The sequence below is a fragment of the Colias croceus genome, chromosome 22 (assembly GCF_905220415.1).
Source record: "Colias croceus chromosome 22, ilColCroc2.1".
In the NCBI taxonomy this organism is placed as follows: Eukaryota; Metazoa; Arthropoda; class Insecta; order Lepidoptera; family Pieridae; genus Colias; species Colias croceus.
The window spans coordinates 4,556,139-4,574,292 of record NC_059558.1 but is presented as its reverse complement, the minus strand read 5'-3'; the positions used below and the strand labels follow the sequence as shown (position 1 = coordinate 4,574,292).

Sequence of the window (18,154 nt, the reverse complement as noted above, 5' to 3'; positions counted from 1 at the left end):
ATTATCTACTATTTCTTAAATTGAAATTTTGCAACAAGACACAGGTCATTAATATTCATTAACCATCGACTTCTACTTTAACAAATGCAGCAACAAACGTGACAAATCCCAGAACACCAAACCCACCTTTCGAAGAACTATCGAATGATTACGAAGTTGAATCAAATTCGACAAATGCAACATTGGAATCAATATTTGATTTTTCTTGAAAATATTGTTGTTGTACTCAAATATTTGTGGTCATCCTCCGGACCTAATCACATAAATTTTTCTAAGCTATAGCAATCTGATTTGTATGAGAATTAAAATACCACTTTGCCACCTTGACAAGTCTCTCCTTTGAAAACATAGGATGTTTAATGTTCTATAATTGTCATGATTGCATTATTATAGATATTTGTACTGTGAACCGACACATTTGTTTTAGGGCCAGTGTTAGTGAAAGGAGTTTATATAAACGAATGTGTCTATGTCAAATACCTATATGTCATCGTAAAATTTTTCTCTTACGCTTTACCCTTTGTGCTACGCATATCGTTTAATAAAGGATCTCAAGTTTATTTAACAATCTTTACTTTTTCTTGCCTAAAACCCATCAAATATTCTAACTGAAACCTCGAGCTAAAAGTTAAGTAAAGGGTATACACGGTCCATTTAGCTCTATGTCCCGCGAAGGACGATGCACGACGTACCCACAGAAAACATAATAGTAGCTAAACGCTACAGAACGGACACTCTCCACCTCCCGCCGTACGATAGTACTTCTGCAGCAAATAATAAAACAGACTGTATTTATGGTGACACACATCGTACACCAAGCAAAAAGAAGACTAAGAAAGTTACAATGTCGTCAAGAAAATTAGAAAATATTCGCAGCAGAATCGCAAATAATTAAAGAACTTAAAATCCAGAAAGACACACATCTCCTGATGATAATTTCTTTAAGGTGCCCCGGGGCTAAAGCAACTACGGGGCTATTGTAACTAAATTAAATATCTCCGCTAATTATTGGATTTTAAATATAACGCCATCTATAAGATTTTTGAGCAAACCAAATTGTTACATGAAAATATTAGGTGGCAGCGCTGCAGCTAAAAATGATGGTAAAACAGGTTGATCTGTCAAACCACTATTTTGAAGCAATTTTTTACGAACGCACGTGGTGACACTAATTTATTAAAAAATTGTTTTAGAGTGTTTTATTGCTGGTGTTTCAAGTGGAGTACATTGTTGACAACCGTAAGTAGCTATTAATATATTTTGCATAAGGATTCGTTAAAGATACAACAAGATATGTGTTTAGTTACATTTTCCCTGATAATAACACAAACTGGGGTAATTGTAACTTTGAGGTTAGTTGCATTTCCCCCGTGTCGGTTTGTATGAAACCATGAAACAATAGTGATGTGCCATGTCGATGTTTTATTTCTGCGAAAAAATTTTTTTATTGATATTGTGTACCTACATTTACTTTCGTTTTGTTTATTTTTATTTTGTATGTTTTATTAGTATTTTTAGTTTGTCATATTCCTGTGCGAGTCCTAATAAATACTTTTACTTTCTTTCTGGTTCTTTTATCTTCAATATTTTTAAAGGTGTATTTTTAACTGTATGTTAAGTACCTATGCTTTCACAACTTAACTGCTGCACTGATCTTTGTTTTAGATGGTCCGGAATTATAAACGAAAAACTGAAATAAAATATTCTCAGGACAATTTGTTAAAAGCATTGGAAGATGTTAGAAACAATAAATTAAACACCTATCAAGCGGCTGACGTCTACGGAATTCCGAGATCTACTTTAGTTCACCGATTACGCGGATCACGAGGAGTGAAAAAATCATGTCGCGGTAGGCCTACTGTTTTCACCAAAGACACGGAAACAAAAATAGCCGGCTATATCCACGTAATGGAAAAAACTGGTTTTCCTTTAACGGTGCAAGAAGTCAAAGTTTTGATATCCGAATACATCAAAAGAAATGGTTTTATTACGCCGTTTAAAAATGACATCCCTGGTGATGATATTTATAAGATGTCATTGTCAGAGTTACTCAAAAATATACCATCAACGCGAAGACCGACATCCGCGCGGACGGAGTCGCGGGCGGAAGCTAGTACTTAATATTAACTAAAATGTTACTTAATTTTCTAGGAACAAGAAATTCTTATGTTATGTGTGATTTTTTACTTTGATCTTTCCTATTAAAACACTGTGCCATATATTCTGCTTTTATTTTATTTTCCTCGTATCAAACATTCAATAAAATTCGTTATCGACTAAATTTAAAGTAAATTCACAACACTAACTATTAACGAAATAGTTGCAATTGCCCCTGAAGTGAGGAAATATTTATTTCACTCCGAACTGAGCTTAGATACGTGAACTTAAGTTTCAAATTCGCCTACGTTATCACATTGCGTTGAAAAACTCGGTTTTATAATAATTTTTAGACCTACAGATACAATGCGAATTGTCATTAGTTGCATTTGCCCCTTGTCGGGGGTAAATGCAACTTTTTCTATCACTAGTAGAAAATCGTTTCATTATTTCGATTCCTTAAGAACTTTCTTTTTAGAACTAGGTTCTATGTATTATTAATGAAATTGTTAATCGTGTAGATAAATCAAATTAAGAAAATTTACAGTAAAAATTAAACTGTGCAAAATCAAAGTTGGAACCTTATTTTTTCTAGTTACATTTGCCCCGGGGCACCTTATATCCTTTGTTCCATATTAAAGCCAGAAAATTGATTTACAGATGGATATATTGAATTCTATAAAAAAAATAAACAAAATCGCGGTCAAGCAACTAGTTGCTACTACTTGAGGGGTACTAGTACCCCTGATATAGTACCCCTGATAATTATATATACACTATCTAAATCTAAAGCTAACGATGAAAGGACATATTATAAGGGAACCACACAAGATCCAACAACAAAGAATAGCAAAAAAAACAAACTTTGCAAACACCTTTTATGATAAAAAAAACCCCACAGCCATCTACATCCCAGTCTACAGTGCCTCGAAACGACCAACATTTCCTGACTCAAGTATCTTCACAATCCATCACAAACTTGATTTATCACAATGCTTAAATACATCGTCCACCAAACGACAGTGAAGATGAAGCACCGTATAAATATAATTTTACATCACTAAATCCACTTTCAATACACATACATGGCTCACCAAAGGAAGATGATGTACAAATGGAATGAGTGGATCCAAATGTGTATCAATTTTTTTTTTATTAAAATAGCTAACGATGATGTATGATTATTAATTACTATGTACTAAGAATGAAAGCTTTACAAGTTCATAAGTGAATTAATTATAACATACTGATTAAAATAATTAATTATGGAAATTTTTATTTTCCATCAACGAGACTATGTAATTGATGTCTATTGATGGCAGGAAGCTCTTTTCACGTGTTTTTATCACGTTGAATAAGTTTTAAAATTACAATAAAATTGACTTTAAGGACAAAATCTTCCGGTTAGTTCAATCATCTAGTGAAAAATAAATATCATGTGACAAATTGGATCGTAAAACGCTTACGTGATATTTAGTTTCAAGCGCAAATAATATGCATAACCAAAAAAGAATGAAAGCTTTACAAGATCTAGTACCCATTTTGGGCGAAGCTGCAACGATCGACAGCATGCGTAAAAAAATTGACATTCTTAGAAATGGTTATTTCTGAGAAGTGTGTTCAATATACCAATAAACAGTCGACATAAGACAGGAACAGTTTAGCTAAGTTAAGTTCACTATGATAAAACATTTAAGAGAAAAGGAACTAGTAAGGCAGATAAAAGACGAAGAAAAAGATAAAAAAACATACAAAGTTTTGAAATGTTTCGATCTCGAAAAAGTACTGAGTATCCCTCAAAGTGAAGTAGGAATATACAGTATGAACGTAAATATTCAGTATAAAATTTCACAGTTTACAATATTCTTAATAAAAAAGGATACTTGTTGCCGCAACAAAATCGAGTGGAACGGAACGCAAGCATTGGTACTGCGTGATCGCGGCATCACGTCACCGCACCGTACGATTGGCCGCGGATGACCCTACCACTACCACTTCTACTTGCCACGCAACCGCCGAGCAGTAAACTCCATTGCTATAAAATTCGTTGTTCTAACGCACCCTGTAATTTTGAATATTAAATTTTTATACGCACAAAGTTACTCGACTTCTTTCGCCACCCAAAATCCAACGACCAGTACGCTACGTAATTTCTGGACCTTTGACCCCGGATCCTGGATTTTGGAGACGCAATCGGCGAAGAAATCGCAAAATTACAGTGTAGTTTGGTAAGATGGCCAGCTCCAATCTTGTAAGCTTCATCTGAGTGATAATGAGCTTTGTAAAATCCAGAGCTTTTGGTATTTATTGCCTCCTGACGTGCTTTTACGCTACCGAAGAATCTGCTTCACGTGGCACGTAAGTACTTGTAGCTTTTTACTTCAGTCATTATCTCTCTATCCGAGCAAAAGGAGCTTAAGGATTTGAGGGAAAAAAGGGGATTCATTAAATGTAGGTTAACGAATTTTAAAAATACGTTTGTTTTGAAAATGTGGATCTAGACACACATAAAAGAGCAGTATTAAAACTACGTATACCAGGTGCGCATAGTTTAATGAACGATTTCAATCAAGTTCAAAGTAAAATCGAGGATCTTGTCCTGGAGTCAGAAACAGATAGACTCATAAAATAATGTGTAGAGTTTAAGAGGGAATATTATGTTGTCCTGGCGATACTGGACTGCATGGTAAACCCAGATAATGCCGAGGATAGATCTGTTAGGCTAAGTTCATATGACCGCGCGGAGCCGCGCGGATCTTTCGACCGCGCGGTACAAGATCGAAGTAAACAGCTAGTATTGTTTACATCACCGCGCGGTACCGCGCGGTACCGCGCGTCGCGCTCCGACCCGCGCGCTGGTTCTTGAACCGCGAGAAACCGCGCGGCACCGCGCGTTTCAAGTTCTACAAACTTGTACCGACCTGTTCAGTTGATCCGCGCGTGTTGAGACGGATAGTCGCATAGATTGCAGAAAATATGATCACCGACGAAGACGACATATCTATCGATTTGCTTATCGACGAGATTGAAAAAAGAGAAGCTATCTGGAATATCAACTCCAAGGAATATTCGAATAAAATAATAAAAAGAAGATCTTGGGAAGAATTAGTTTTAATTTTCTGCAATAATAATGATTCTGAAGAAAAAAAGAAAAACTTGGGTAAGTTACAATCGTACGCACCTTTAAAGTAAAACCGTTATGAAATCTCATACAGTCCACTCCACAACAATAGATCTCTGTTTACATTATGACACGTGATTTACGAAAGTAATTTTTTTTCATTTACAGTATTATTTATTTTGATTTATATTATTATAGTAACACCAGTAACACTTTACCATAAATTGAAACACTTTTCCTTTTCTGTGACATACAGCCGTGTTTATCCAAATAGGTAATAACACTGTTACTTTAAACTTCCGTTATGACTCTTCTACGAACATGTTCCTTCTTATTGATATAGACACAATATTGTATTTCGCGAGCCGATCATAACTCGGTTTAGTAGGTAACGCTTTAATTTACCGCTAGATGGCGTAAAATACAATATTTTACAAAAATGACAAGTTTATGTTGTAGTTTACGTATATTTTACATAGATGGCATTGATAACTCAATTCATGAAAATTTTCGTTTAGTAACGGTTTTACTTTAAAGGTGCGGTATGTATAATATTATATAAGAGTTATATATATTTTTCTTGCCAATCTAATTTACCTTCACTTACAAAGTAATTCGTTAATTTAGTTCGAACATTATCTGCTTCATGAATTGGACGTCCAGTGTTAGTGGGATTTATGTCAGGTAATGGCGCTGGACAATTCATGTCCTCGGATTTTATACCATCTCTTGTCCTAACAAAGTTATGTAAAACACAAATGGCTTTGACGATATCATTGGCAAAATCTATCTTGACGTCTATTGGCCGGTGCAAAATTCGCCATTTGTTACACATTATTCCATATGTGCATTCAACATACCTTCGTGCTAAAGAAAGACGGTAGTTAAATATTTTTTTTTCTTTTGACAACATTTTACCTCCATATGGTCTCATCAGATTTTTAGTCATACCGAAGGCTTCGTCAGCTACAATTACGTATGGTAATTTAAATGCATTGTTCTCATTATCGGTGATAGATCTGGGCTCAGGAATGTTTAACAAATTTTCTGATAGTTTTTTGTAAAATGACGTTTCCTTAAAAACACCCGAGTCACTGTCTTTTCCGTAAGCTCCAATGTCTACCCATATAAAGCAATAGTTAGAATCGCACAAAGCCATTAAAACTAACGAGAAAAAGTGTTTGTAATTGTAATACATTGATCCTGAGTGTGGTGGCTGAATTAAACGAACATGTTTGCCATCCAAAGCGCCAATACAATTTGGAAAATGGGCTTTATTGGCAAATTGTTTAGATATTTCTATCCACATATCTGTAGTTGGTGGGCTCATGACCATAGCTCTTAAGTTTCTCCATAAAACTTGGCACACTTGCTGAATTATAGCTGATAACGTAGATTTGCCAATTTTATAACCATACTGCAGCTCTGCTAATGAACAACCACTGGCTAAGTACCTGCAACATAAATATTTTTTTGTTGTTTTAGGATCATTTTTGCAGAAAAAGTGGAAAAATTTAAGAGATGCCTACGTTAAAGAATTTAAAAAAAATAAAAATTTGAAATCTGGTTCTGGAGCTTCAACAACTTCATATGGATATTTTAAAAGATTAGGATTCCTTAAACAAGTTGTCCAAAAAAAAGTAACTGATAATAGCCTTGACTTAGTGGAAACTTCAGAAAATGTTGATTCGAACAACGTTAAATCATCTTCAATTGAACATTTGCCCAGAAAGAAATATAAACTGAACCCAGCCGATGAGCATTTCGCAAATATTTTAGAAAGGAGTATAGATGCTCGTAATAAAAATGTAACAGAAAAAAAAGAAGAAGATGATGAAGATAAGTTATTTTGTCTTTCATTGGTTAAGGAAATAAAAAAAGTTTCCGAAAACCGGCGCTTGAAGTTGAAAATTGAAATGTATAATTTATTAGAGCGCTACCAATCCGCAGAAGCACAGTCATTTGGAGACATTAACTACCCGTCTACTTCATATAATTCACAACAGCAGCCAAGAAACTATTCAACTTCATTCAGAAGTCCTCAATATAGAGACTCGATGCAGTATTCTGATAGAGAAGCTTCATCACAATATGGTTATACAACTAGTTCCTACACTTCACCTCCCACAAATTTTTCACAAGTAACATCACCCGGGTCATACGAAGATTCTCAAGAACTGGATTTATTCAATAATAATAATTAAAATATAATTTGCTGGAAAGTCTCATTTCTTAAATTATCTATTTGATTTCTCGTTTTAAAGATTTTTGTTTAGTGGTTGTTTCTTTTAAGTAATAAAGAATTAACTTACCGTAATGTTACTATGAGTTTTTCTTTTGGTGATATGCAATATCTAATAGCATCTTCACTGGGTTTTAAATCGTTCTCAACACAATCATATAAAAAATCAAAAGATGCAACAGACATCCTGAAGTAGTTAAAAAATTTTTCTTCATGTAGTCTCAGGTCGGGATATAAAGTAATGTACAGGCTTGAAGAAAGTCTTTCACTTAAAATGGGATGCACCCAGTATCGTCTTTGTCTTCTTCTGCGACGTCTCAGCCTTCGGTATAAAATCCATAAGCAAATTGCCTCCTCCACGTCCATTCTTAAGCAATGTTGATGCCAGACTGCCGCGCATACATTTGCCGTCATGTGAATGCTCTTACCGCGCGAGCCGCGCGGTCATATGAACTTAGCCTTAATAAATCCATTGACTGTTCCTTAGCGCACGACCATACAACCTGTAACAATTTTAATAACGAATCAGTAAAATCACCGACTATATCTGTGATAAATACTGGGTAGAATTTCGCGACACGTTTTCGTCCTTAATTCATAATTCGAAAACAATACCACCGATTCAAAAATTCCATTATTTAAAGGCAAGTTTAAAGGCGATGCCAAAATCGTTATAGAAACCTGCCTCGAACATCATCCAGTTTATCGGAATTTTATAGAATATTCTTTGGTGAATGTGCTGAGGAGTAACATAACTTGGTATCGGCATCACCTTTTCACCATCGAACATCCAGACGCCGATCCATCCATATGTTGTAGCAATCCATAAAATTCGCACAAAGCGATTCACGTCATCATTTCTCTTTCGAACATCTAAGGATTGGAACTCTCTACCGAATACAGATTTTCCAGCCTCTTACAATATATCCAAATTCAAAGCAAATGTGAATAGGCACCTTCTAGGTAAACATGCTCCAACTTAGGACGCGTTGTCACTTACCATCAGGTGAAACAGCGGCCAAACGTTTACCTATTCATGAATAAAAAAAAAGAAGAAAACGTAGAATTTTCATCCGAAAGTTATTTGCATGGGAGCTTTTATTAAACCGTTTAATAACAAGCGTTAACTAGCAAAGTCACATTAAGGCAATATATTCACTTCAAAACGTCACAAGAGAATCGGCTTTTCAATTACACAACTTAATTGATACAGTTTAAAAAAATTTACGTATTCTTTGGGGAACCCACTGAATACTGGTACACTTTGATTATTTATATCGTAGTTTCAAAATTAGATCCTACGACTGAACGCGAGTGGGAACAATTTAAAAATACTATTAAAAATGAATCCGGCAGGTCCAGTTATAGCAGTTTCGTCGATACAGTTAACCCTTCTCGAGCAGTTAGCACAGCTAAAGCAGCGGTTAAACCAGCTGGAATCTGCAGGCTCGAAAGGCAGATTGTTTAACGGTCGAAGATATGGGAATCGCATGCATCGCTCCGAATCGCGAAGTCACGATTGTGCAGGAAGCTCAAAACAGAAAAAACCTAATTGGTTAAGTTTTTTTCACCGCTATAAACAGAACGCCAGCAAGTGCATTCAACCTTGTGCGTGGCAGAAGCAGCAGGAAAGCCAACCAAAAAACTAAATACGGTGCAGACAGATGCGGATGTTTGTTTCACCGTAAATAAACGCCTGTGTATAAAAGACAGGAAGAGTATTATTAAGTTTTAAGTGGACACCGGCGCTAATGTTTCAGTTTTACCAGTGTCGAAAAATAACCGATTCGCGAGTGAGTGTACTGATAATAAACTATACGCAGCAAACGGTAGTGTAATTAAGACATTCGGTACTAAGTTAATGACTTTAGATCTCAGTTTACAGCGACCTTACAAATGGTGATTTATTATCGCCGAGAGGTGCGGGTGCTGGTCAGACTGACCGATGTTGGATTACAAAAATGATTGTATTACTGTAGTGTGTATTTATGTTTTTTTTACATGTAAGTGTTGATTGATAATGGAATTTACGGGACGACATGGTCGCTAAGCGACAAAGTCCCTTGAAAAATAAAGATTACCTACAAAAAAAAAAAATTATCGCCGAGGTAACTCAACCTATATTAGGTGCAGATTTTTTAGCACCCTATGCATCGGGCCGATGCATCGCTCGCACTTATGACGGATGCATCGGATACTCATGTAGGTGTAGTTTTACAACAAATAATGAATTTATCTAGGACTGAACGCAAGTATGTATACTTTACTTAGCTATTCGTCATTTTCGGAATATGGTCGAAGGAAGACAGCTGTTAGCGGTGTATACGGATCACAAACCGTTTATTTATGCGTTTTCTAAAGTAAATAGCGAGAAAGAGTTACGCAGACGTACACGACACTTGATATTCATTAGTGAGTTCACAACGGATTTGAGACACGTAAGTGAGCAAGATAATGTCGTTGCAGATTCGTTATCTCGAGTCCAAAGAATATATTACTCTCTAACGAGAGCTCGAGTCGCAACAATAAGTTGTCCCACTGTAATATAGATTACGCAGAACTTGCTAAGGATCAACAACAGAATTTTTAAATGTTACAATTATCAAATTCGAATGAAATTTCTAATAGATTAAAGAAAATTATGTTACCTGAAAGCGGTACATTTATTTATTGTAATTTTTAGATAAAGATAAAGTTAGACCCTATGTGACTGATAAATTTCGACGTATTGCTTTTGATAGTGTACATAATTTATGTCATCCCGGAATAAGGACTACACGCAAATTGATTCAAATCGTTTTTATTGGCTGAATATGAATCGTGATGTGGATCGTGGCCAATGGGCTTAAACATGCATTGAATATCAACCGATCGTTGACATACAATGTCAGGTTTAGGATCGCTTCCGCAGTGCGATAGGTTTGAACATATTCATGTTGATTTAATTGGACCTTTAACCACTTCACCAGAAGGTCTTAGGTATTACCTAACCATAGTTGATAGGGGGACGCGATGGACATAATGTTTTTCTACGAAAGATATAACTGCTTAAACGATTTCGCGTGTAATATATGTGGGAATATGATAAATTAAGATGTATTTCATAACTAGTTTTTTTTTTTATTTTGAGTCTGTGTCTTTCTATTAAGAATATGTTAATATGTTATCTGTAGATCGACGATTATCTATGACGTGTCTATGACAGATTACTTGGTGTCTCGATAAAGAAATGGAGGATTGAGAATTGTATTTTTAACACCGATGGAAGGGAAATAAACTGATTGGGCTAATTTGTCGTTTTTATTTACACCATCCCCACATATATGAAGGATGGATCTCTCGTTTTGGTTGTCCGAAAAAGCTAACATGCGATCAAGGACGCCAATTCGAAGTCAATTATTTGCTACACTAATGAAATTATTAGGTATTCATAAGTTACGTACGATACCTTACCACCCACAGAGTAACGGGGCGGTAGAGCGTTGGCATAGGTCGCTTAAATTGGCTAACGGCTCGTTTATGCAATATATCATCATCTTGGGTTACGGAATTACCAACTGTGTTGCTAGGACTTAGAACAGCAGTAAGAAGTGATAAAGGCAGGCGGCATAAAGGCAGCAGAAAATACGTAACAAGCCACACCTCCGCCCGTCGGAGTGGGGAGCGTGAGGTTTCTTCGTTACGGAATTTCTCGATTCGGTCCCCGCGCTCAAGGCCCGCGACAGAAGCTATGCTATAGCTTAAAAAAAAATTTGCGCATACTTGTTGGAACGGAACGTCAACATATCTGATCAAACAAATTACATATTCTGTCAATGTCATGTTCAAAAGTTTATATTTGTCTTTTTTATTGGTATTATAACATGAAAAATTGTGTACATTAATATTCGATGAGATGGCTATCACTCCGCATTTTGACTACAACAGAATAAATTACCGAATAACGGGATTTGTAAATTATGAAGGAGAATCAGTAAGAAAAATAGGAGATCATTGGTATTTATGATCAGAGGCACTGTAAAAAACTACAAACAGCCCATTTACTACTCATTGTCTGTAGGAAGTACACGAAAAGAAGTTTTGGCACGACTTAAAAAAATAATCCGAGAATTGAACAGAATAGGATTTACTGTTTTGGCTACTGTATGTGACCAGGGAATCTCAAATGTAAGCGCAATCAATTATTCAATTGAAGACACTCGACAGAACTACATAAGAAACAATGAAATTTTAAAACACTCAATATTTTAGGTTGAAGGGAAGACTAATTGTTAAGGGATGACTTATGACCTTTATAATTTCATTATAATATCATTTATTGAAAGGGTTACGAAATAATATCATCACAAAAAATTTGAAATACTTCACGGATGGCCAAGAAAAAGTTGCAAAGTGGGAACACATACAATTATTATATAAAAACAACCCAACCTACAAAGGACTGAAACTTATAAAAAATTTGTCTGAGAATCACTGCAATAAAGATAAGATACCTAAAATGAAAGTAAAATTTGCATCCCAATTGAAGGGCACAGGGAAAAAAGGGGCTCATTTTATTTTGAACAGGCCTACTGTAGGCCTGTTCAAAATAAAATGAGCCCCTTTTCAGCACCAACATCTGTCTTCATTGTACTGTAACAGCACAATGAAGACAGATGTTGGTGCTGCATCCAAAAAATTAATTAAAGAGATGAGAGAAGATACAGTGGAACAAGTACATGTGTTAGCTATCACCACACTACGGGATCCAAGATTCAAGAAAATTCATTTTTCTGACAGAATAGCATGCTCCATGATAATAGTATGATTGTAGCTTTCAAAAAACAATTGCAGAATAAATTAAGTAATGAATATTCAGAGAATAATTTGGAATGCCAGCTGAAGGAAGCAGAAATTTGGGAATTCCATAATATATTAGTAAAAAATCAGCTACAGTTATTTCAAGCAGAAACTGAAGGACAATATTTACAAGACGAATTGAAACATTATTTAACACAGCCTGTCGTCAATTTTAAAACGACGGCTCCTATTACATATTGGTATCACCAAAGAAATTCGTTGTTCAGCTCAATAACGCCGATTGCTAACAAATACTTTTGCATAGTTGGAACGTCTGTTCCATGTGAAAGACTTTTTTCTGTTGGGGGAAATATTGCTACTGACGAAAGGAGTCGTTTAGATCCTGAGCGATTAGATAAGTTAATTTTCTTAAAGTCACTCGACTTAAATACTGGGAAATATATTTTCTTGTTAAATTTGCATTTAACCTTAATAAAATTTAATAAATGTAAAGAAATAGAGAAACAGGAGTATTAGAAAAAATATTTGAAAAACTAATGCAAAATACACAAGATTCTAAACATCAAAACTTGAATCACATTGCAGAAAAGTTTGTAATTGAAAAATTTACCAGCAAAAGTATGAATGCAAACCAATGGATTGACACTTTTGAAAAAGATTACGTTTTGATGTGATAGATGAGAAAAAAAAATTGAAATACTCAAGACTATTCATGGATAAGATTTGTTGTGAGTTCCATGATGATAAAATCGACAATGGACTCGGAATTGAAAATATGGAATAAAAATTCTGTGAATCTTTCGCAAACAAAAGATGGAATCAAATTACCTACGCTTTATCATTCAAATACAAAGAAGTACAGTACAGTTGGTGGATTACGCCATAAGGAAAGAAAACAATTAGGCATATTCCACAAAGTATAGTATCGTTCAGCAATTTGCTTCCACTTATTTGTGTCTGGAACCGCCATACACGTATTCATTAAAGTTTCCCATATTTTTTTAGTTGTCTCAGCCACGGTGTTTGCAATCGTGGATTCTCCTCTGGCGAAATATAAGCCCAATGCCACATATGTAGTAGATGTACCTCCTAAATACCTCAAAACAAATATTGCTAGGTATATAGGCAAGTAAAACATTTAAATATTGAAGAATATAAATATAGTAAATCTAAAATCTAAAGATAACATTGAAAGACGCTTTTTAATGTTTTTTTTTTTTTTTAATTTAAATCTTGTTACAGGTGTCGCATGCAAAGAAAAATGGCGAAATATGCGTGTTGTTTTTATGAGACACTTAAAACCTTTGCCAAGTGGTTCTGGAATAAAAAAGAAGAAACCATACTATTTACTCGATTACATGCATTTTTAAAAGCAATTATTATAAAAATGAATTATGAGTACAAATAAATGAAAGTAGGTATTTTCAAATTGTTTATTACATACATAAACCATGATTAATGTATCCAGAGAATAATCTTTCTTTTAAGTTTATAAGAAATTATTACCTGAGGAAGTTAAGAATTTGAATTATTGGCTTCAGAAAATGATTATATGATGGATATTTGTGATTTTTTTAAATATTGTTTAATTTATTGTACCAATTTAAAAATGCAGCATAACAGCAGTAACCACTGCACTTAAGTTACAAACAAAGGAAATATATAGATCAATAGTGCCAGTGTGGTCTACCCGATGCCAATACATTGGTTAGAGTATGCCAATAATTTGGTTTCAGCATGTAAATATACTTTAATTCATTTTTTAGTATTTAAATCTTGTTTTTGAAAACAATTGATATTTAAGAAGTTCGAGAGACCTATGTAAAAACAATTTTAGTAATAATTAATGCATTTGGTGTAGTATTTATATTTTATACTTTTTTATGTCACACTTGACGCTTATAGTGCCAATAATTGGTTGTTACCCAATATCATTTACTGACCTCATTTAAAAAAAAACCGGTTGATTGCTTGCTTCGTTTAAACCTTTTCGAAAACATACTTAGTTATTCCTCTTTATTTTAATGTATCATTTACTTGGATACCTAAATAATTATTGAAATTAAGAACTTCAAATCAATTTAAGGGAGAAATCACCTACAACATATAGAATACCTACAGGAGGTGTGTCACCACCGGTGTACCAAGGATATAATACGAATACAAACAGTGCAAGCTCCTATTCGACCAAACAGTCACCTGAATCTATTGAAACTCAAGTACGTCCAATTCAATCTGCTGAAACTGAAACATCACACTCAATTGAGGAAATAGACGAAATATTTCAAAATAGATCCACTTAATTGAGATAATAGTGGAAATGTTGCAGTAATTTAATCCAATAAAAAGTTAGTATACTTATAATTGTAATTAATCAATAATTTGTTTAATTTCATACTTAAACTTGCTTAATATTTTTCTTACCTTAATGTCGGTCAGCCTTTCTTCGGGAGGTATAGCTGTTCTAAGTTTTGTATTTTGCTTGGTAATATAGTCCTTAGTTCATTGATTCAGTGTGGCTGGTACCGAATATAACGGATTGACCGCCGCGGAAGTCCGGCGACGGATTTTCCGTCTAGTGTGGCTAAGGCCTATCAGACCATTTCCAAAGGCACCGGCAAGAAAAATCTCAAACAGGAAGAAAAAGAGGCAGGCAGCACACGTATCTGATACGCCAGAAAAGCTGGGTATAGAAAATGAGTGGAAAGAGCGTCAAGCAAAAAAAGAAAATCCAAGCTGAGGCTAAAAAAGTGAAGAGGAACTTAAGGTCAACGCAGGGAAACGTAACGTCAGGCTCTGAAGATGACGATCCCCTGAGTCTGAATATAATCAATCAATGATGATTATAATTACCACGTCTCTAGCAGTGAATCAGAAAATGACGACTCCTATAAAAATGAAAATATATCTGTGGGAGATTGGGTTGTCGTTAATTTTGTTTTCTTTGAGAATTTTCTTCACAGATACGTTGGCCAAATAACGAAAGTGGAACAGCAGGGATTAGAAATAAAATTTGCTAAAAAAGTTGACGATAAAAAGTTTAAGTGGCCGGAAAAATTGACATATTTTACGAAATCGCAAAATACCAAGTGGTAAAAAACTAAGCCCTCCCGTTTTTAAATCAACATCTAAACGCGTCGAGACTTTTGAGTTCATTAAGTCATTACGAAAATTTAAAATTGATAAATGAGCAAAAATTGCGATGAAAGGCTTAATTAAAGTGAAACCCGCGTAGTGTTATGAGTATAATCAGTAAATGAAAATAAAGGCTGTTATTTTATTTATGGTACAGAATTTAAATGGGTTTGTTTTTAATTATGTTGTTGATTGTTTGTTATTACAGATCGTTCAAATGTTATGTTGAGCTAATTAAAATAGATTATTATTTGGAAATTGTAATACAAGTAATAACTACATACATTTGAAGTTTCATTGTTAATTTGGTGTCTAATATCAAATATCTCAAATTGCTAGTATATTGAGAGACATGGTACAAAACCGTTATTTAAGATTTTTTACAATATTTTTTTTAAACTGTTATTCTACCTCAATATTCTTCCTAATGTTATTATATAAATTTTTTGTCTATCGGTTAGTCGAAACAAACGTGAGGGATCATATTATGTCCCCAGTTTGCCCTATCATTTTTCATAGATCTTAATTAGCCATCTTTAATGTTTTATATTTTATAGGAATCACGGAGTTTCACCACAACATCAACTGTTGTTAACATTAAGGTTTTACGCATTAGGCACAATGTTAATTTCTGTAGCTGACTTTGTTGGAGTCTCTACATCAACAACAGGCCGAATCGTTCGCGATATATCATCAGCAATCGCCAGCTTGTATGATAAATACATTGCTGTTCACCAACAAAGTGCAGAAAAATTCTACAGAATTGCACGGTTTCCTCGTGTTCTGGCTGCAATTGATTGCACTCATATACGTATTCAGTCACCGTGTAAGTTATTGATAGCTAGTTTTTGATAGCTTATTACACTTTTGAGTTTTTTATTATTTCAGTACTGACCTAAATTATGGTTCCATTCAGGTCAAATAATAGAAGAATTTAGAAATCGCAAGGGTTACTTTTCCTTAAATGTGCCAGCAATCTGTGATGCTGATCTAAGATTCATGAATGTAGTTGCTCGATGGCCAGGTTCAACACATGACGCCACAATTTTCAACAATTCTGTTCTTAAAGTCGTATAATGTTCAGTTATGCATTAACTTTTACTAACTTATTTATGTTTTTAAAAGTTGTAAGAAACATTAGTAAATATATATAAACATATAATATTACACTCACCGGCACGGAATCTTGGCCACTTACAAATTTGCCGATAAAAAAAGTTTGAAGTGTTTTTCACGATTTTTTTGTATGCAGATATATTAACATATTATTTGTTTAATTTTATGGTAAGAAATCATTGAGTTTGAGAATAATCTTTTACCACTTTTTAAGAGTTATTCGAAATTTGTGATTTCTGCGGTTAAGCCGAAGTTACGAATTCTTCGTTTTAAACTTTTTTCGATATCTTTTATGCCGTTTTAAGATATTGTTATTGTTGTACTGTAGTCAATGATTATAACAAACAATAAAAAATGCCATTAACATCTGAACAACCTACTCAGGCCATCACAATGTTAGACCAATGACTGCCGCAACGTAAAGTACCTAATGTACAGTACGTACTTCGTTCAGCGATGCACTATGCATGGAGAAGATACCAGGAGACTGGCAGCCACATGTGCAGACCAGGAAATGAAGGTGTGAGGTGCACATCAGCTCGAGAAGACCCGTTTATTGTTCGAGAGATACTCAGAAATGGCTTTCTGACAGTTTTTAGGATACGCCACCGGCTCTAAAACACCAGGATAATAAATTTGAGTGAGCAATCGGTGAGAAGACTAATGAAAGAAGTTAATTTGAAGGTTTTCAGACCAGCACGCCGTCCAGAACTCCTCAGACATCACAGAGAAGCACGTCTTCGTTTTGCACGAGAACATGAAAACTGGACCCACAGCCAGTGCGCTCGTGAGGTGTTCACAGATGGCTGCTAAGGCACTTTACGAGCTTCTGATAGCCAACAGTCAGTATACAGGAGACGAGAAGAGAGGTTTTCACACATCACCACACTCAAAATGCGATTTTTCATGGAGGGTCAATAATGGTATGGGGAGGTATAAGCTCGATGCTCGCACGGAGTTATTTATCGTAGATAATGGCTTAAATTTGATCAGGTACATCGAGGAAATTCTCCAGGAACATTTTCAGCCCTATTACAGGTTTATCAGTGAAGAAAATTTGCTACTTATACACTATAACGCACGTCCGCGTGTCGTACGATACGTATAAGAGTACCTTCAAGAGGTTATTATTGAAAAATTGGAGTGGCCAGCTCGTAGCCCGGATCTTAATCCAATAGAACACATCTGGGACATGCTTAAAAGAAACATAAAGTTCGATTCCAACCCAGCACTAATGTTAGATGAGCTTAGAAATACAGCTGGGGCCGTTTGGTACACTATAGCTCAAGTGGTCTCCAAAAATGTCTTCTAGAGTATGCCAGACTGGATGCAAACAGTGTTTAAGGCAAGAGAAGGAAACACCCTTTATTAAAAGGTTCAATTTTTTTTATGGAAAAGTTCTTTCTAATTTTTTAGCATTTTTTAAGAAATCATTTAAATTTCACAGGAAAAGCGTAAATTCTTGTTTAATTCATATCTACTCGGTAGTACTTCTTATTAACTTCCAATTATTACTAAAAGTTAGTAAAAACATTAAAGTAACTAGTTTTGATTAAATTTTTATTGAATTTTGTAGTAGAAAAGAAATAGTGTTATTTTACGCAAAAATTTGCAGTGGCCAAGATTCCGTGCCGGTGAGTGTA

At 34.8% G+C, this 18,154-nt stretch overlaps 2 protein-coding genes and 1 long non-coding RNA gene across 3 annotated transcripts; all 3 read left to right on the top strand.

Annotated features, from left to right (window-relative positions):
* Positions 1-949: 949 nt before the first annotated feature.
* On the top strand, positions 950-2,219 carry LOC123701682. The gene is made up of 2 exons (XR_006752768.1): positions 950-1,239; positions 1,666-2,219. It is a non-coding gene; the product is annotated as an uncharacterized LOC123701682 (long non-coding RNA).
* Positions 2,220-6,633: 4,414 nt separating this feature from the next.
* LOC123701975 lies at positions 6,634-7,540 on the top strand (the record flags this gene model as incomplete). Its single annotated transcript, XM_045649610.1, has 1 exon — positions 6,634-7,540. A coding segment is annotated over one exon (789 nt), but the record flags the coding sequence as incomplete, so codon positions are not given.
* Positions 7,541-14,956: 7,416 nt separating this feature from the next.
* On the top strand, positions 14,957-16,472 carry LOC123701974 (putative nuclease HARBI1). Its single transcript, XM_045649609.1, has 3 exons — positions 14,957-15,027; positions 15,953-16,221; positions 16,312-16,472. The coding sequence occupies exons 1-3, from the start codon at positions 14,957-14,959 to the stop codon at positions 16,470-16,472; spliced, it is 501 nt and encodes a 166-aa protein (XP_045505565.1).
* The last annotated feature ends 1,682 nt before the right edge of the window (positions 16,473-18,154 follow it).

Bases quoted from the DNA above. Each gene is read 5' to 3' on its own strand.
- LOC123701974 (XM_045649609.1), top strand. From the start codon at position 14,957: ATGAGTGGAAAGAGCGTCAAGCAAAAAAAGAAAATCCAAGCTGAGGCT. The intron at 15,028-15,952 runs GTCAACGCAGGG...TATATTTTATAG, and splicing joins AAAGTGAAGAGGAACTTAAG to GAATCACGGAGTTTCACCAC. The intron at 16,222-16,311 runs GTAAGTTATTGA...GGTTCCATTCAG, and splicing joins TATACGTATTCAGTCACCGT to GTCAAATAATAGAAGAATTT.